Source organism: Podarcis melisellensis, assembly GCF_964234715.1.
Source record: "Podarcis melisellensis genome assembly, chromosome: 8".
Lineage (NCBI taxonomy): Eukaryota > Metazoa > Chordata > Lepidosauria > Squamata > Lacertidae > Podarcis > Podarcis melisellensis.
This window is the reverse complement of record NC_138540.1, coordinates 12,040,959-12,061,267: the sequence shown is the minus strand read 5'-3', so window position 1 is coordinate 12,061,267 and position 20,309 is coordinate 12,040,959. Positions and strand designations below refer to the sequence as shown.

The 20,309-nt window shown below is 48.2% G+C and overlaps 1 protein-coding gene and 1 pseudogene across 3 annotated transcripts in view; one reads left to right on the top strand and one right to left on the bottom strand.

Moving 5' to 3' along the window:
• The window catches only part of RAP1GAP (RAP1 GTPase activating protein), a 96,119-nt gene that overhangs the window by 41,009 nt on the left and 34,801 nt on the right, over window positions 1–20,309 (top strand). Inside the window, exons 4-8 of one of the 2 annotated variants that reach the window (XM_081923140.1) lie at window positions 7,957–7,992; window positions 9,992–10,039; window positions 10,976–11,014; window positions 12,406–12,591; window positions 19,204–19,307. In XM_081923140.1, coding sequence (XP_081779266.1) covers window positions 7,957–7,992; window positions 9,992–10,039; window positions 10,976–11,014; window positions 12,406–12,591; window positions 19,204–19,307 — 413 coding nt within the window. Of the gene's footprint in view, window positions 1–7,956; window positions 7,993–9,991; window positions 10,040–10,975; window positions 11,015–12,405; window positions 12,592–18,912; window positions 19,308–20,309 lie in introns of those variants that run through there. The other variant, XM_081923139.1, reaches the window with a different exon arrangement.
• On the bottom strand, window positions 616–1,121 carry LOC309375705 (iron-sulfur cluster assembly 1 homolog, mitochondrial pseudogene; annotated as a pseudogene). The gene has a single exon. The product of its transcript is annotated as an iron-sulfur cluster assembly 1 homolog, mitochondrial pseudogene (transcript).

The window sequence follows — 20,309 nt, the reverse complement described above, 5'->3', positions numbered from 1 at the left end:
CATTAATGAGGACTCTTTGTGTTTGGTCCATCAACCAGCTACAAACCCACCTAATAGTTATCTCACCCAGTCCATATTTTACCAGCTTCTCTGCAATAATACCATGGGGGACTTTGTCAAATGCCTTACTGAAATCAAGATACACTATGTCCACTGCATTCCCATGATCCACCAAGCTTGTAACTCCATCAAAAAAAAGAAATGAGATTCGTGTGGCATGTCTTCTTTTTGATAAACCCAAATTATAATTTTAAAAACCAGAGTGTGTGTGTGTCAGAGGGTGTACCACTTCAGGGCCTGCCTGCCTGCAGAGACTGTTGCCTCTGATGCCCATCTCCAAATCCTTGTTTTAGACCAGGGGTCCGCAACCCTTTTCAGCCATGGGCCGGTCCGCTGTCCCTCAGACCATGTGGTGGGCCAGACTATTGGGGGGGGGGGAATGAACGAATTCCTACACCCCACAAATAACCCTGAGACGCATTTTAAATAAAAGCACACATTCTACTCATGTGAAAACACCAGGCAGGCCCCACAAATAACCCAGAGGTGCATTTTTTTATTTTTAAAAAACACGGTACTTTTATTCTGCTGGAAAGGTAAAGCTGTGAAAACGCCTAAAGCTGTGAAAACGTACACACTGAGTGATTACTTCAGAAAGCATTTTTGTGGTCTTAGAAGTGACAGTCCTGATGTTTTAAATGTTAAAGCTTTCTCCACAACCACACGTTCCTTTGATGTTTGGGTTATTGAAAACAAATTCACCGGACAGTTTGTCTTCTATATAGTCCATTTCAGTTCCGAGAACTGTGACTTGCGCTTTCTTTTCGATAAACACTCTTAACACCATCCTGTACTACTTCCTCATCAGAGTCCCCCTTTGACTTTGTGTATTCTGGTGTATAAGAAAGCCCATTACAGCCTCTTGTATGGACACCAACTTTAACACCTGCATGGTCAGGTTTGTCTTTAAGCAGTTGTTTTATCTTCTGCACAGCAGATGGGGTCAGTGTAAGGGCGGCTCTAGTGGCCTGAATCGTCCTCTTGCTCATGGCCTGAACGGTGGCTCTGACCATGGAAGAGGCCATCTCTCCCGCTCCGCACATTCAGCCCCGTCCTCCGAGGTTATCTTTTATATAAATATATATAATTAATTTTTATTCAATTTCCAATATACATTCCATCCATGTTTGACATCCACTGCTAACATATACATCTTTTAGACTTCCCTCAGCCTATCTGACAATTTTCCATATTATCACAATTACATTTCTTAAATTTATATTGCACTTTAACAATCTTAATCTTATCATATCTTTTAAGCAACATTTCTATCAATCATTTTCACAGAGCTTCTTGAAAGCCAACAAGCGTTAATTGCTCCTCACATGCATTTTTTATATACTCTGTAAATTTATTCCAGTCCTCGGTGAATCTCTGATCGCGTTGGTTCCGAATTTTCCCCGTTAATTTGTCCATTTCTGCATATTCCATCAATTTCATTCTCCATTCTTCCCTCGTCGGCATTTCTTCCTGTTTCCATTTCTGGGCCATCAAAATTCTAGCTGTTGTCACTGCATACCTAAATAACTTCACATCCTTCTTTTTAATTTCATTCCCTAATATTCCTAATAACAATGCTTCTGGTTATATTTCAACATTTTCTTCATCTCATTATAAATCATTTCCCAGAAACCTTTCACTTTCTTACACTCCCACCACATATGATAAAATGTTCCTTCTTATTCCTGACATTTCCAACATTTATTACTGACTTTATACATCTTACCAAGTTTCGCTGGTGTTACATACCATCTATATATCATTTTCATAACATTTTCTTTTATTGTACTGCATGCAGTGAATTTCATATCCTCCGAGGTTATCCATGGACACGGCGCATGGAGCGACCCAAGAGATGAATTTTAAATAAAATAGCACATTCTACTGTCTGACCACTGTCTGACCATCTCGTCCTCTGTCGTCCCCTTCTCCTTGTGCCCTCCATCTTTCTCAACATCAGGGTCTTTTCCAGGGAGTCTTCTCTTCTCATGAGGTGAACAAAGTATTGGAGCCTCAGCTTCATGATCTGTCCTTCCAGTGAGCACTCAGGGCTGATTTCCTTCAGAATGGAGAGGTTTGATCTTCTAGCAGTCCATGGGACTCACAATAGTCTCCTCCAGCACCATAATTCAAAAGCATCCATTCTTCGGCGATCAGCCTTCTTTATGGTCCAGCTCTCACTTCCATACATCACTACTGGGAAAACCATAGCTTTAACTATACGGACCTTTGTTGGCAAGGTGATGTCTCTGCTTTTTAAGATGCTGTCTAGGTTTGTCATTGCTTTCCTCCCAAGAAGCAGGCGTCTTTTAATTTCGTGACTGCTGTGATACCTCACCATTTTTCTCCAAGGAACTCAACGTGGAGTAGATGGTTCTCCCCTCCCTGTGTCATTTACTCTCCAGGCGACTCCCTGGAAAGACTCCCTGGAAAAGACCTTGATGTTGGGAAAGATGGGAGGGCACAAGGAAAAGGGGACGACAGAGGATGAGATGGTGGGACAGTGTTCTCAAAGCTACCAGCATGAGTTTGACCAAACTGCGGGAGGCACTCGAAGACAGGAGTGCCTGGCGTGCTCTGGTCCAGGGGGTCACAAAGAGTCGGACACGACTAAACGACTAAACAACTCATGTAAAAACACGCTGATTCCCGGACTGTCCACAGGCCAGATTTAGTTTGCCTACCCCTGTTTTAGATTCCTTTTCGAAATGGGGAGAGAGTGCTGTTCAGTCAGTGCTCCATCCCTGCGAGGAAGAGGAGCAGGAGGCAGCCTCTGCAGAAACCCAAAGGCTTGCTTCTCTTCTCCCTTCCTCCCTCCCGCCTCTGAGATGCAAATGAGGCACACAGAGAGGTGAAAGGGCTCCTTGTTTGGGGCTCCAAGAGCGGCTGCCAATGTCAATGGAGCAGAGTCCTTCGGCAAAGGAAGTGCCTGCCTGGAATCTCCTGCCCCCCTCCACCTTCCTCCTCTGGGAGAGAGTGGGGGTGTGTGGATAGGCTCATGTGAAAACCACCAGCAGAAATGCAGGGAGGAATCCCAGCCCCAGTGACTTCCCCAGGGCACAAGCCTGGGCATTGTGTTTGGAAGTCCTGGGCTGCCCAGATGGCAGGACTCACTGAGGAGGTGCAAAAGAAAGCAGAGCAATATGTTTGGTACCATCCTGGCAGCAGGAGTCGCTGGAAGGAGACGTACAAGGCACCATCCAACCACCTTAGGGACCCCGCTCCAGATTTGTGCGGGTTTTACTCCCGAGCCTTCTTTTCTCTCAAAGATATTGCATAAGGCAGCAGAAGTTTATTTTGTTATTTTTTTATTTCTATAGATTTATTTATTTGGCTTTTCAAATTAAAGTTTTACAATCACAAACACGCAACATACAACATAAAAACAGGATTCCACAGAATCTCCCGGACTTCTCTCCTCCCCTTTGTGGGTCCTATTATGAATCATTTCCTCCTGCATCTTTCATAATAATCCAAATCTTTTGTATCTCCATTATATCCAAAATTCACCATTAATCTGCAAGTGTTATTCCAATGCTACTGACGATTATAACTGTTTACAGTGGTTTTTAAGATAAATCATAGATTTTCCCCATTCCTTTTTAAAATTTCGGTCTTCCCGATTTCTGATTCTTCCGTTCATTTTTGCCATTTCGGCATAATCCATCAACTTGATCCGCCATTCTTCTCTGGTCAGGACTTTGTCCTCTTTCCATCTCTGGGCTAGCAGAGGTTTAGGCTCAGAGTTTTCCTTCTCCTAGATGGGCTACCTTCTCCAGTGGATGAGCCCCACCTGCCCCTAACTTGGCATTTTCCCTTAACACCTTCCCTAGGATTTGAACCTGTTTTCCCTTAGAACTCAGCTTGCCTTTGTTCCAAGCTGGGGAGAGCTCAGAGCAGCTGCTTGGCATGCAGAAGGCCACAGGCTCGACCCCCTGGGAGAGACTCCCCAACTTGAAATCTTGGAGAGCTTTTGCTGCCGGTCCGTGTAGGCAGCACTGAGCTAGATGGACCAGTCTCCTGCCTCAGTCTAAGGCAGCTTCCTGCTTAAACCAGCCCTTCAGAACCGTGAGGACTGGGATCTTGACTCATTTTTTAAGGGAAGGACCGCAGCTGCATGCTGGAGCCCCTGCTGGGCCTGCAGAAGGAAGGCCCCAGGTTCAGTCCCCGCTGGCAGCATCTCCTGCCCGAATCCCTGGAGAGCCATTGCTGTTGTGAGGCAAGACCTGCCACTGAGCATTGGCCTAATCAGCACTGGCACGACACCGACATCTCTGTGAAACAGAAGATTTAAGAATTGGGTCCCCAAAATGCATGTTTGTTTGGGCTCAAAGAAAAGTGGAAGACTCCTAGTATTTAAGACAATATTGCATTGGAAGATCCGACTGTGCACAAAACACTTTCCTATGTTTGCCTCTGGAGGGCGGCTTTGCTTACTGGTGGTGAGGGAGGCACTCGGCGCATGCTCAGAGGGCCATGCCCATCATGGCTCCATTTGTGCCGGGCTTAAGAATCCCGAGATTTGAAAGAGATTCTGGCCCTGGTGTGTGAGAGAATCAACTCCACTCTGAGAAGAAGGGGAAATGAGAGAAGGAGGGGGTGATCTTGGGCTATCCTCATGAGACCTCCCCCCCTCCCTCAAGGACCTGAGAGTCTATTGAGGATCTGCTGTCCTCACTTTCCCCATATCAATTAAAGGATCAATTAACTGGTTAAAAGAGCACTCTTGATTCTCTCTAATTAACTTGCTTTGATGGCCTTAATTGCAAATACGGACGAGGTGGTTGGGGGCGAGGGGAGGGCGAGAGAAGGAGAGGATTATTATTATTTCCTCAGTTCTGCTTTCACAGAGTTATGGCTGGAGGCTGTGCGCACGTGTGTGTGTTTGTGTGTGTGTGTGTCCTGGGTATCTGAGAGATCTTGGATTCCTTAAGAGAGAATGAAAGTCTGTACCTTGAAGAATCATAGAATTGCACCATTATTACCCATAAAACAGAAACCGCTTAAAACATGGGGGAAAGACACGCATTAGGAAGCAATCCAAACCTAATAAAATCAAAGCACACAAACATATATCATACTTATTTAAAAATACAGATAATCACAATAAAAACACAGCAGCCTTTCCTTAAAACACAGTTATAGAGTTGGAAAGGGGACCCAATGGATTATCTGGTCCAACCTTATTGTAATTTTAGGCCTTTAGGCCAAGCATTGCCTTGTTTTATATGTTTGTGTGTGTTTATATACACACACACAACATATAAACACAGAGAATTATGCATTTGCAGCTTACAAGCATGGAAAGAAAATAAAGTCCCAACCAATTGGTTTTCCATTATTGCATCCATCAAAACTTATTTACATTGTTGAATTTATCTTAATGGGAAGAAGATAAAGTCCCTACCAGAGAAGAATGGCAGATTAAGTTGATGGATTATGCAGAAACGGCTAAAATGACCGGAAGAATCAGAAATCAGGAAGACCAAAATTTTAATAAGGAATGGGGGGAATTTATGATTTATCTTAAAAACCACTGCAAACAGTTAAAATCACTAGTAGCATTAATGGTGAGTTTTGGATATAATGGAGATGTAAAATGTTTGGATTATTATAAAAGATGCAGGAGGAAAGGACTTAATAATAGGACCCACAAAGGGGAGGAAGGAAATCCAGGAGATGCCCTAGAATTTTGTTTTTATGTTGTACGTATGTTGGATATGTGACTGTAAAACTTTGATTTGAAAAAGCAAATAAATATAAATATCATCATCATCATAGTTCTGAATGGAACAAAAGACCCGCAGACTATGAGCATTTAAATAAAACAATTTCTTAATGCCAAATGATAAATTTTGAGAAATGATGGGAGGTGCTCCTCTCTTCCGTCTCCTCCTCCATCCTCTTCTTCGCTGCTGTGAAACTTTGCCTTCTCCAGATGTGAGTCCTGGAGAGAGAAGCTCTTTTTTCCTGTTAGGAGGTGAGGGGAATCCTAGCAGCGAGGCGCCTCCCCTCCACCTTCCAGACTCCCTCTCTCCTCCCATTCATCCCCCTCAAGTGTAGGCCAGTTGCCATGGCGACCCCAGTGGTCCAGGCCCCAGCCAGCCAGCTTCCCTCCCTGCCTCCCTCCCCCCATCTCTCTTACACACACACACACCCGGGAAGGGTTGCATCCGGCTGCAGGGACCTGCCTCTCCTCCGGCAGCACCTGGCTCCACGCCCAAAGAGTACACACAGCGCAGCAGATCCCAGCAGATCCGCCAGGAGGGCAGGGGAGAGCCCCTGGAAGGCTTGCAGAGCTGGCTTCCCTGCTCTCCCCACCGGGCTCCTGCGAGCAAGGAGGCGGAAGGGAGCTTTCGCCATGGAAGCTGCCCATCCCGAGGCAGAGGCACAGAGCCTCCAGCGCCCCGGGCCGGGTGTGGGCAGGATCTGAACCCGAGACCCACGAAGCAGCAGCAGCAGGAGAAGGAGGAGGAAGGCTGATGGCCGAGTGGCAAGCCCTCCCGGGGACCCCCGGGCTGCCCCCTCCTCGGAGGAGGGAATCCGTAGAGGATGGCTGGAGCGTAAGTTAACCCCTCTATGGGGGGCTGTGTCTTGGCTTTAGGGGGTGGCGGCTGCCACAGCCTCTGGGGGGGGGTCTGGGGGTCCCTGCTCCTGATGACCCTTGACTTAGGGGAGCAAAGAGAGCAGGCCATCAAGGTGGGTGGGGGAGCTGGGGGGGGGAGGCAGGAAACGTACAGGAGTTTGGTGGTGGTAGAGCGAGCAAGGGGCTCTATCTGGTGTTGGTCCTACTCAGAGTAGACCCACAGGGTTTCCCACTGGGTGGCCGCAGTGAGGGCAGGGTGCTGGGCGTGATCTGGCTCTTCTTGCATTTCCATGGAACTTCCAGGTCCAGAAGCAGTCTATCGAGATTCCTAGGTTCTTAGGGGTATTTGGCGAGAATGCTGGACTAGATGAGCCTGTTTTCACTCATTCAAGTGGATGTGTAGGGCCGTTGATTTCAGCGGGTCTACTCGGAGTAGCCAGATCCAGGGCAGGCGGAGTGGTTTTTTTGCAAATTCAAAAAGCAGAGTTGTCTTGCCGGGTCCCTCTCTCTTTCTCCCCTGCCAAGCGCTGACCTCCTTCCAAGAAAAGTCATTAAGCCAGCCTTGTGAGGAGAGAGCCTGTTAACCCTTTGTGTGCTGCGCTTCTGGGCTCTCTCACCTGCTGTTGCTTTGTGCAAGGGGGGTGGGTGGGGGAGGGCGACCCTGATCTTCTCCTGGGTCCTGGTGAAGCAGCCATGTTTGTGGGCACGGGGTATGCCCAGGACCCTGCAGATCTGACAGCTGGGGAGGGGTGAAGGAGGTAAAGTTCTTCTCTTGAACCCTATCTCTGTCGCTGCTGTGGATTCGCTACATAGACCCTCTCTCAGACTCAGTGCCACCTCTGTGAAATGGGAAGAAGGCCAGCCTACCCCGCCGGGTTGTTGTGAAGGACCGTTAAGATCCTTGCCAGGGTTGGTGTTAGGGGATGGTCTGAACCCTTGGGGTGTTTTTCTGGTTCGCGGACGTTGACTGGGCCCAGATCCAGTAACCCTCTGACCCCCAGTGATGCTCAGACGCACACCCCACCACCTTAAAATTTCCCTGGGTGACCTTGGGGGCCACTCACTGCCTCTCTCAACCTAACCTACCTCGGAGGGTTGTTGTGGGAAATTGCCCACAGTCTTTTGAATACCCCTGATTCTTGCATCGTTTTCAAGTGCCTGTTTAAAAGTGGATCTTGCCAACTCTCAGGCTGTGTTTAAAGCCTCTTTTTGGGGGGGGGACAGGGTTTTTTTTGGGGGGTGACTATTTCTGACCCCTCCCATGCAGCCAACCATCACCCACTACTCGCTTTCTCCCCGATCTCTTGCAGAACACAGAGCTGTTTGAAATGATTGAGAAGATGCAGGTGAGTCAAATTTACTTGGCAAGACCTGCCTGGACTTGCACCCGGGTCTGACAGAGGTAGACCGGAGGGTGACCAGACACTCTAGGGCAGTCTAGGGGAAATGTGGGCAGGACACGGGCTCCTTCCTGCCTCAGGGGATAAAGGTGCTTTTAGGACAGGGAGATCTTTGGGCTAGAAGCAAGGAAGGCAGGGCACGGAGAGGCAGCTTTCAAGAATGGCCTTCCCCAATTTGGCAGGGTTTGTGTGTGTCTGATTTGGATTGCAGCCCCCAGCAGACAGCGCAGGAGATGGTCAGGACTCTGCACTTGTAGAGTCGGAAGGGTCCCCTAGTGGTCATCTAGTCCAACCCCATGCAGTGCAGGAATCGCAGCTCAAGAATCCCGGATAGGTGGCCACCCGACCTCCGCAGGGCCTGTAAGACAGAACTATTCCACCTGGCTTTCAATTTGAACTTAGCCTGATCTTTTATTCCCCTTCCTTCCCTCCCGCTCCCCTTTTTATGAAGATTACCCACTCTGGGATCTCACAGCTAATTCTCCCCTGGTCTCCTCGCTGGCCCAAATAGGACTAATTCAGCCAGCTAGCCCTGGTGATCATCTAATGTTTATTGGATGGATTTCCCCCCTAAATTGAATTTATTGTTATTCACGTTTTATACTGTATTTTATGCTGTTTTTTGTTGCATCAATTAAGTGTTTTAAATTTGTTGTTAGCCGCCCTGAGCCTGGTTTTCTGAACCGGGAAGGGAGGGGTGTAAATAAAAAATTATTATTATTATTTATTAAAAACCTCCAAGGAAGGAGAGCCCACTGTCTCCCGAGAGAGTCCGTTCCACCGCAGGGGTGTGCGCATATGTGCGTGTGGGAAAAATGCATCTCTTTGTGCTACGTGATGCAAATTTATACAATTAGTCATTGCACGAAGACGGTGGATTTATCTAAAGTGTCTTCTGTGGAAGCTGAATGATAGAAGATTCAAGACAAATGAAAGTCCTCCTTCGTGCAGTGCATCGTTAAACTGTGGAACTCCCTCCCACTGGAGTGATGTCTGCCAACCTGGATGGCTTTAAAAATGAGAATTAGACAGATTCAGTAGCCTTGACAGCTGTGCTCTGCCTCCTGGCTGGAAACCACAGAAGGAAGGGTGCTGTGATGCTCAGATCCTGCTTACAGGATTCCCATAATATGCACCAGGTTGGCCGCTGTGGGATTAGGATGCTGAACCAGAGGAGCCGCACCCTTCAGCCTGATCCAGGAGGCTCTTCTATTTAAGCTGCTCTGGGAAATTCTTTCACAACAAAGCACCAAATGACTCACAGGAGCCTGGCTGGTTGTGGGGCAGGACAGGCTGGGGGGGGGAGCGGATGGGAGACGGCTTTGGTATTGCTCATTAAACAGAAGAAAGGACCCCAGATCTGTGCATGTGAGAGAGAAAGAATCTACAGTTGCAAAGGGAACAGACCTCTCGTTTCTCTGCCCCCACTCCTCCGCCCGCCACCTTTTCAGGGATTTAATCTGCAGGAAAAGGTGGTGTTGGAGGATTCCTGGCCGCTGTGAAATCGCAGCTTCCTGGAAACTGTCGCTGAGGCATTGGGGGATCCGCGCTCTGTGTATGCTCAGAGGGGATTTTCAGAGAGGGGCTGCCCCAGCTGAGAGAGAGGCGATCCTTGATGTTGCTTCTAGGCCTGAAATGTGGAGGAGCTTTGTCCTGACCCCCCCCCCCAAATGCCACAGACCTGGCTGTCTTTAAAAGCAGGGAAATGGGCAAGCGGCTTTAATTCCACATACAGAAGCGTCCTCTCAGAACCGCCTCTCTGTCAACATACTCCTTTGTCCTGCAAACATCATTGTCCCGTTCCGCCTTGCCTGTCCTTGCCAAGCAGGATGTGTCGTCTCGGTCCTCCCCGCCCCCCACCTGTTCTCCACAGCAAAGGTGCTCTTGGCTTGCATGGGGGGGGCATGGCCAGGTGTTGACTCTGGCCCATCCATGTCTCTTGCAGGGCAGCAGGATGGATGAACAGAGATGCTCCTTCCCTCCTCCGCTGAAGGTATGTCCCTCCTTTCCTCCTCCTCTCGGGTACCCGTTGGGCATTGGGGAGAAGAGGGCAGCCCCAGGCAACCTGGGCCTTCCTGTTGCCCCCCATCTGCTGGGAAATGGGGTCTTGCAGCCTGGAACGGGTGGGCGTTTCTGCAGTGGGTATTCTTTAATAGGCCAGCCTTCCTTTTAGCTTGGATTTTGGGGGCTCCCGGCCTGTGCTTCTGCCAAGCTCTGCATGACTGGCAGAGACCCCTCTGTCCCCTTCCCCTCTCAACTCGGGGAGGTCCCTCCAGCCAGGAAATGCAGCAATGTTTGCAAGCCGCTGTGTGGGGCTGTCACCCGGTGCCCCAGAGAGATCTGCCTTGCCTCGGATACTTCCAAGGAGTGGGGCTGGGGTTGTATCGCCTTCAGGCTTAGAGCCTGCACTGCACAAGGTCCCCCACTGGCAACATCTTCAGGTAGGGCTGCCTGAAATCCTGGAGTGCTGCTGCCGGTCAAGGTAGGCAACACTGAGCCAGATGGCCTAGTGGTCATAAGGCACGTCCTTATTTAAATCAGAAACATGAGGACTAGAATCTTACTTTGTGGGGAGAGATGCTGCCAGCCAGTGTTGGCATTGCTGAGCTAGATGGACCCAAGGGTCTGTCTTGGCATTAAGGCTGCTGCTTCCGTTCTGGCATCCTGTTCTCCCCACCCCTGCAGCCCACACACACATGGCCTGTGACTTTTGCTCTAGGTAGAGCCCAGCTGATACCTCATTCTGCCTCGTTTCGCCTCCCGATCCTTGTGGCAAACCCATGTGGCACAAGTCATGTGGCTGGCAGCCTTTGAGGCTTCCTTCAAATTGTGCAAGGAGCCGTTTCGGTCAATTTTTACACAGACGTGCCCGCCCTTTTTTCTCCTTTCCCACAAGTTGGTTAACCCGACTCTACTTTGTGTTTTGCAGACTGAAGAGGACTACATCCCCTATCCCAGCGTCCACGAGGTAAGGGGTGGGCGGTGTCGCAGGGAGAGAGGGATGTTTGTCTTCTGTGGGCTGTGGTGGTTCTTCCACAGGCAGGAGCAGTCTACCTCTGGCAGGGTGGTTGCTTGGAGCAAGCGAGAATAAGTGGGCAGGTAGAAGCTGTCTCCTTCGTACCCAGAAGCATCGAGTTGGAGTTGGCCGCTTCTGGAGAGTGATGTGTTCTACCCAGCTCAGTTTGGCACTGTGGGTAAAACCTCAGCGCCTGGACTTGCCGATCGCATGGTCGGCGGTTCGAATCCCCGCGGCGGGGTGAGCTCCTGTCGTTCAGTCCCAGCGCCTGCCAACCTAGCAGTTCGAAAGCACCCCTGGGTGCAAGTAGATAAATAGGGATCGCTTACAAGCGGGACGGTAAATGGCGTTCCGTGTGCTGCGCTGGCTCGCCAGATGCAGCTTGTCACGCTGGCCACGTGACCCAGAAGTGTCTGCGGACAGCGCTGGCTCCCGCCCTATAGAGTGAGATGAGCACACAACCCTAGAGTCTGGCAAGACTGGCCCATACGGGCAGGGGTACCTTTACCTTTACCTAGATTTTGAAGGAACATCCCTGCGTTAGTGATGGCCCTTGAGTCATACTGGTGCCAGATGCTGCCCAGTAAGTGGGGCTTTGGTCTGAAGCAACAGTAGCTCGCTGTGACTTGTCTGCAAAGCATTTTGAGGATAAAATCGCTTGCTTCCACCGGGATCTTGACTTGGGATCTTGTTGCAGCAGATGAATCTCATGGAGTGTCCAGAGCACAGTCTAGTCCAGTTGTGTTGGATAAGGTGATTAATGCCTCCTTGCGAGAGGAGGTGGTCAAGGAACTCTTCCATCAGCTTCGGCTGGAGGCCCAGCTATGCCCCTATCTGGACAGGGATAGCCTAACTTTCTAGGTTAGATTGCTGCAAGGTGTTAGACATGGGGCTGCCTCTGAACGCCGGGAACTTCAGCGGGCGCAGAAATCAGCAGCCATTTGGCTCACCAGGGCAAGACAGTTTGACAGTATAAGTCCAATCCTGGGGAACTGCACTATCTGCCAATTAGCATCAGGTCCCAATTCAAACTGCTTTGAATGGCTCCGGACTGTAATACCTTTCTCCATATGAACCAACCCTGCGATCATCATCTGAGGCCCTTCTCAGGGCTAGAAGGTGGAAACACAAGAAAGGGGCCTTTTTCGTGGTGGCTCCCGTTTGAGGAATGCTCTCCCCAGGGAGTTGTGTTGCAAACTGCCCTGTGATCCTCAGATGAAGGGTGGTACAGAAAAGTAATTTAAAAAATTAAATTAAATAAAGAGGCACTTGAGAGGCAAACCCCCAACGGACCATTCCTGGTTATCTACAGGCACCTCAATCTTCTCTCGTCCCTCTTCCAGGTTCTGGGCCGAGAGGGCCCCTTCCCCCTCATCTTGCTGCCCCAGTTTGGGGGCTACTGGATCGAAGGCACCAACCACGAGCTGTCAAGCATCCCTGAGACAGAGCTGCTCCAGTCCCCGACCTGCAAGGTGAAGTTGGAGAGCAACCACACAGCCCGGCTCTACCGGAAACACTTTCTGGGCAAGGCAAGTCTGTGCCCCCTCTGCAGGTGACAACGCCCTCCCTAACTCCTTATGGTTCCCACCCACTTCCTTGACAAAATGCCTGAGCAGTTCCGATTGGCCAGTTTCCATTCCGTTCTAAGCTGCACACACACACACCATGCATTTAAAGCATGTGACTCCCCACTCCCTGCCCACCAAATAATAACAACAGCAGCAGCAATAACAATAACAATAATAATAATAACTTATACCCGCCTATCTGGCTGGGCCTCCCCAGCCACTCTGGGCGGCATCCAACAGAATATTAAAAGGGCTGCCTTCAGATGTCTTCTAAAAGTCAGATAGTTGTTTATTTCCTTGACATCTGGTGGAAGGGCGTTCCACAGGGAGGGCGCCACTACTGAGAAGGCCCTCTGCCTGGTTCCCTGTAACCTCACTTCTCACAGGGAGGTTACCGCTAGAAGGCCCTTGGAGCTGGACCTCAGTGTCCGGGCTGAATGATGGGGTTGGAGATGCTCCTTCAGGTATACTGGACCGAGGCCGTTTAGGGCTTTCAAGATCAGCACCAACACTTTGAATTGTGCTTGGAAAGCATATTGTTAAAGATGCTAGTAATTGTAGCCTAGTGAGGGGGTGAACTACAGAACCCAAGGTTTTTATTTATTTCGTGTTCTTTATTGCCACAATTCACCCTAAGGTCCCAGGGCGGGTTTAATACAACAAAAAACCAAAAAACAATTCAAAGCAACTTAAAACCAAAGGGGCCCTAAATACCATTTGATTGTAAAATAATAATAATTCAAAGCAGTTTACAAAGAAAATAAAACATTAAAAATTTCAGGAAGAACAATAAAAAAAAGATTTAAAACTTTTTCAAAAAATTAAAATCAGCAGTATATTAAGAACAGGTTAAAACACACATCAACATTCTACATGCCTGGACAGACTTTGCCTAAACTAAAAGGTTTTTAGCAGGTGTCAAAAAGAGCACATCAGGCAGGGAGTTCCAAAGTTTTTGCGCTGTCATACTGAAAGATTGATTCCAGCTTGCAAGCTTAAGTCAGGTGGTCCATAGCGTGTTTGTGGATTTGTGTCCAAAGACAAGGAGACGGCGCATCCTTTGCATTAAATTATATTGATTTTTAATTGTATTTTTATTGCTGCTTTTAGTTTTAGTGTATTTTATTGCGTTGCAACTTCAATTCTGGAGTTCAAAATGTTAAATGCAATATATAAGAAATCGAAGGGGGCATTAAAAGCGCAAATATAAATCCTACAACATTTGGCTCAACGGGTTACAGTTGCTATGACAGGCAGGCAAATTTTTACATGGTTCGTCAAAACCCTTCATAATTTCCAGGTGGTCCGTGGCCCCTTGGTGTGTGTTCCCAAAGCACGCAGCGCATAGCAATTGGTTAATCTGTGGGGGAAATAAACAATCCGAGCTAAAAATTCATATCAAGGAAAGATAGCCAGTAACAGAATAAAATTAATTCTTTGATAACCTCTGCATGAACAATCTGACAGCCAGGCGACTGATAAGCGTCAAGGCAGGGAATCTTTAGCATCGAATGAATAAGTTAATGCAAGACATAAACATTTCCATAAATTGACCATTGTTAAGCAGGGAGATTAGGTGCAGAGTCCCACTTGGGGGCCAAAACTAGCTGGGTTGTTTTTTTGGGGGGAGCAGGAGGGAGACATCTCAGCTTGGCATCTGGAGCCTTCAGCTAAGGCAGGTGTGCGGAAGCTTTGCCCCAACTGGATGTTGCTGGACTACAACTCCCATCATCCCTGACCGCTGCCTGGCCTTCCCTAGACCGATGGGAGTATATCTGGCGGGCAACAGGTTCCCCAGCCCCGAAATAGACCATCACACACCTTCACTGCCCCAGCTACCTTCCTCGGCACTCTGCCTTCTCCTAATGCTTGGAAGGGCAACCTGTGACCCCCAGATGGTGCCACACTCCATCACCCCTGTTAGCCATACACCTGGAGGACCAAAAGTTGACCACATCAGAGGTGAGGCTTCTCTTCCTAATCCTCTTCCTCCTCCTTCTCCATTCCTGTTCCAGTCCCCTTTCCATGTTCTGTTTGCCAACAAATTGTTTTGGAGGGCTTTCAGGGGTCACCTTCCTGGCCCAGCGGGTCCGTGGCGACATGGGGGTGAGCTTATGAGGGTTGCCCTCCAAGTGGGAACCCTGCCCTCCTTCTCTGGGCATCGCCAAAGTCCTCTGAGCAGGCTGATTTGCATTTCAACCTGTTGTTTTCCTTCTTTTTTCTTTCCTCTTTGCGGTCCTCGCCAAGCGGGAACTGCTCCGTGTGTGCCAAGGGTGGGGCTCTGGGCTGTGCCAGGGACGGCCTGGGTAGCTTTGTGCCACCCTGGGAGGGCAGAGTGTTTATCGCTCCAATTTCCCCTTTTCTTCCTCTCCTCCAGCAAACACAGGTCCCAAAGTTTAAGGCTGATTAGAAAATGCTCACACTGTCAGAGGCAGTAAATATTCCTGGATATAATAATAATAATATACTACTACTACTACTACTACTACTACTACTACTACTACTACTAGAGGGACGTGGGTGGCACTGTGGGTTAAACCACAGAGCCTAGGGCTTGCCGATCAGAAGGTCGGTGGTTCGAATCCCCGCAACGGGGAGAGCTTCCGTTGCTCGGTCCCTGCTCCTGCCACCCTAGCAGTTCGAAAGCACGTCATAGTGCAAGTAGATAAATAGGTACCACTCCAGCGGGAAGGTAAACGGCGTTTCCGTGCGCTGTTCTGGTTCGCCAGAAGAGGCTTAGTCATGCTGGCCACATGACCCAGGAGCTGTACACCGGTTCCCTCAGCCAATAAAGCAAGATGAGCGCCACAACCCCAGAGTCGGTCATGACTGGACCTAATGGTCAGGGGTCCCTTTACTGCTGCTGCTACTACTACTAATAATAATAATAATAATAATAATAATTTATTATTTATACCCTGCCCATCTGGCTGGGCTTCCCCAGCCACTCTGGGCAGCTTCCAACAAAATATTAAAATACAGTAATACATCAAATATTAAAAGCTGGAAACCACAGGAGGGGAGGGGGCTCTGGTGGGTTCCCTTTGGGGGCATCTGGTTGGCCAAATTGAAAACAGGACATGGTGGGACTTGGTTGCAGCCCCTTTCTCCCGATCCAGCAGACTCGTCTTATGTTCTTGGGAGGTTTAATGGTGTCTCTGAATCCTCTTTTGAATTTGCTGTGTACCCAGGAAAGATGGCAAGGGGTGTATAAAGGCAGTGCTTCGAGGGGAAGGTATGGGGGTCCCTTGGGAGCTGGTGGACTCTCCTTCCTCCCTTGTTTTTTTAAATAAAGTTTTATTAACACTTTTCACTGTGCAACAAAAGACAAGCTAATTGCACAAGAAATAAAAAAAAATTAAAGAAGAGAATAAAAAAAGAAAGGAAAGGTAGAAGAGAGGGGAAATTCAGGATCCTCTCTCACAAATACATCTTAACTTTTCTCCCATACAGAAAAGGGCGTGTCCTCCCGGTTCTCGCCTGGGGGGGGCACCCCTCTCTCCTCACCCTGAGAGATTTCCTCTTCCCTGTCTCTCATACAGGGACCTGTTCCTTCTGTTCAGCACCTTAATTTGCATGCAGTTCTTACCCAAATAAAGTGAGATAAAATATTCAGAGAAGCTGTTGTGTACCGAGTTGAATAGGTTCCAAAAGGCAGCAGTCTGATTGGTCCTAGAACAATAGGATCCAGAATGCAGCAATCTGATTGGTCCACAGGAGCCACCCCAATCCAGCTCCAGGTGGAAGGGAATCCGCAACCTGATTGGCCTACAGGAGAATCCCGGAATTAGCCAATCACGTGGGGCCCATTGTGTAAATAATGTATATAAGGCAGACATTCTGGGGGAACTTCCATTCCTCCTCACCACTATGAGCTGAATAAAGAGCACGAAATCCACTCTCAGCCAAGTATATTTTAGAATACTGAGAGAAAGAGAAGAGTAATAACAACATGGAAACCTTCCTTTGAGGATTTTAAGCAGAGGTTGGAGGGCCACCTTTTAGGAATGCTTCAGTTGCGGTTGCTGCGTCACAGAGGGTCAGACTAGATGAGCTTTGGGGATCCCTTCCAACTTGACAGTTCTATGGCTCTCTCTTTTCCTCTCATGAAAAACATATCCTTCCTCCTTGCCCCACACCCCTCCTCCAGCTTGCCTTTACGCAAATCTGTGTGCTGTTCTTTAGTAGTAGTAGTAGTAGTAGTAGTAGTAGCAGTAGTAGTAGTAGTATTTATTGAATTTCTGGCTGGGGCCTTGTCCATAAAGGTTAATGGAGAGATGGAAAAGTTGCTGAAAGGGGCAACTGAACAATCAAGGGGACCGAGGGAAAGTTTGCAGCTTTCGGGGCTTGTAAGATGAGGGGGAAAGGTGGGGGGCACGAAAGGGTGTTTTTCAGGAGTCACCTTATTTCTGTGACGGCAACGTATGTTTTTTAAAAACTGCTTGTCATATTGCATTTTAATTGCGGCGATTGTTCTCGTTACACATGGGATAGGGCAAGCTGTTCTCCCCCTCTCAAAGCACCAGGGTCCCGTGGCCCCATTAACTGAGACTGGAAGCTGGAAGTTGCTGGGTAGACCAAAAGAGGGTCTCCTCTTTTTCTGCTGGTTTTGAACTGTGGAACTCGGAGCCGCAGGACAGGCGCCAACTCCCGGGCGGACAGATTCAAGGGAGAAAAATTTGCCTCTCGCGCATGGAGCCTCCAGGCTCATGAGCAGTTTACCAGCTGCTAATGGGAAAGACAGCAAGGGGAGACTTCCTGCTTTGTCGGCTTTCCCAGAGAGCATCTGGTTGGCTAATAATAATAATAATAATTTATTTATTTATACCCCGCCCATCTGGCTGAGTTTCCCCAGCCACTCTGGGCGGCTTCCAATCAAGTGTTAAAAACAATACAGCATTAAATATTAAAAACTTCCCTAAACAGGGCTGCCTTCAGATGTCTTTTAAAGAGAAGATAGCTGCTTATTTTCTTCACATCTGAAGGGAGGGCGTTCCACAGGGCGGGTGCCACCACCGAGAAGGTCCTCTGCCTGGTTCCCTGTGACCTCATTTCTCGCAGGGAGGGAACCACCAGAAGGCCCTCGGCGCTGGATCTCAGTGTCCAGGCTGAACAATGGGGGTGGACACGCTCCATCAGGTATACTGGACCAAGGCCATTTAGGGCTTTTTAGGGCCAAGTTTTCAGGGCCCAGACATGCGACCTGGAGGCAGCCCCTGGTGATGTCGTGGGGGACGGACTACGGGATAAATCCTTGCGTTAAGAGAAATCCTTGACATTTGCAAGTACCTGCATCTTTTTGAATTATATTTCCGCGGTTCTGGGAGATAAGGGCTGGGCAATGGAAGTGTTGGGGCTGCAGGTCCTTCTGGTGGCCCCAAGACTTTTGCCTTGAACCTGGAAGGACAAAACAGCCAACCTCTCTCACCTCACAGTAATACTACTAATAATAATAACAATAATTTATTATTTGTACCCCGCCCATCTGGCTGGGTTTCCCCAGCCACTCTGGGCTGCTTCCACAAAGACCAAAAATACACTAATATGTCATACATTAAAAACTTCCCTGAACAGGGCTGCCTTAAGATGTCTTCTGAATGTCAGGTAGTTGTTTATCTCTTTGACATCTGATGGGAGGGCGTTCCACAGGGCGGGAGCCACCACCGAGAAGGCCCTATGCCTGGTTCCTTGTAGCTTTTCTTCTCGCAATGAGGGAACTGCCAGAAGGCCCTTAGTGCTGGATCTCAGTGTCTGGGCAGAACGATGGGGGTGGATACACTCCTTCAGGTATACTGGACCGAGGCCGTTTAGGGCTTTAAAGGTCAGCAACAACACTTTGAATTGTGCTCGGAAACGTACTGGGAGCCAATGCAGATCTCTCAGGACCAGTGTTATGTGGTCCTGGCGGTCGCTCCCAGTCACCAGTCTAGCTGCCGCATTCTGGATTAATTGCAGTTTCCGGGTCAGCTTCAAAGGTAGCCCCACGTAGAGCACATTGCAGTAGTCCAAGCGGGAGATAACTAGAGCATGCACCATTCTGGCGAGACAGTTCGCAGGCAGGTAGGGTCTCAGCCTGTGTACCAGGTGGAGCTGGTAGACAGCTGCCCTGGACACAGAATTAACTTGCACCTCCATGGACAGCTGTGAGTCCAAAATGACTACCAGGCTGCGCACCTGGTCCTTCAGGGGCACAGTTACCCCATTCAGGACCAGGGAGTCCCCCAAACCCGCCTGCCCCCTGTCCCCCCAAAACAGTACTTCTGTCTTGTCAGGATTCAACCTCAATCTGTTTGCCGCCATCCATCCTCCAACCGCCTCCAGGCACTCACACAGGACCTTCACTGCCTTCACTGGTTCTGATTTAAAAGAGATGTAGAGCTGGGTATCATCTGCATACTGATGAACACCCAGCCCAAACCCCCTGATGATCTCTCCCAGCGGCTTCATAGAGATATTAAAAAGCATGGGGGAGAGGACGGAACCCTGAGGCACCACGGAGCTGGGAGTCTGCATTGCAGTAGTAGTTTTCCTCCATTCTTATATTCAACTTTTTCCTCCCCACCACCAACCCAGGAGCACTTTAACTACTACTCTGTGGACGCGGCGTTGGGGCACCTCGTCTTCTCCCTCAAGTACGACGTGATTGGAGATCAAGAGCACCTGCGCTTGCTCCTGCGGTGAGTGGGAATAGAGGGGGAGCTGCGGGGGCAGGAAAACCCAAGTCTTGAAACCCAGGGCAACTGTTGCTGCCACTGAGAACTGATCTCAATGGAGCAAGGGCAGCTCAGTGCCAGGCAGCTCCCTGTTTAACTCAGAACTTTATTCGGAATCATGAGGACTAGAATTTTTAATTTTGTTTTCAGTGTGTTATCTCTCTCTCTCTCTCTCTTTGTTTCTTTCTGGTGAAACTTACTGGGAAAATAAGAAATCTAGATAACAAATCTTTTTATAAAAGAACGGAAATGGTTTATTTAACCAACAAGCTGCAAACAGATAAGAACATTGGCAGGAAGTATTTACCACAAAATGGGAAGTCTTTAAAGTGTATTTGAAAAACAGCAATGACAGTTTGAAATATGTGGCAGCATTTGAATAACTTTGGTAGGAGTTTTAAATCTGATGGAAAACCTAGGACAGAATAAATAACATTAAAGTCAAAATATGCTATAATATGGCAGTGAATAACGGATGAAAAATAGAAGTAAGGAGTATAAGTGAGCTATATAGGAAAAAGTCATTTTTATGTTAAATGTATTGTGAGTAATATTTATTGTATTGGTGTTGTTCTTGTTCTTGTTCTTGTTTTTATTTTCTTCCTTTTTTTAGTTGTTAGGAGGTGATGGATATTTGTGTATCTTCATTATTTTCTTTTTGTATGTGGTGTATTAAAATGAAATAAAAACTTTTAAAAGAAAGAAAGAAAAGAACATTGGCAGGATTATTGGAATAACCTGCAGCTTTTCATAAGAGTATACATTGAAAGTAGATGGATAAACGAGCAAATTAAGTTAATTCGGATATGCGGAAGATAATTAAAAATAAATTGAAGGAACCGCAGAAAGAGGGGGAAGGTAGTCAGGTTTTGAAATGTTAAATTGATTGCAAAATTAGTGAAATGTATAAACATGAAAAGTATATAAAAATAAAATAAAAAGCCCCAAGTGGCAACTTCTCCTGGT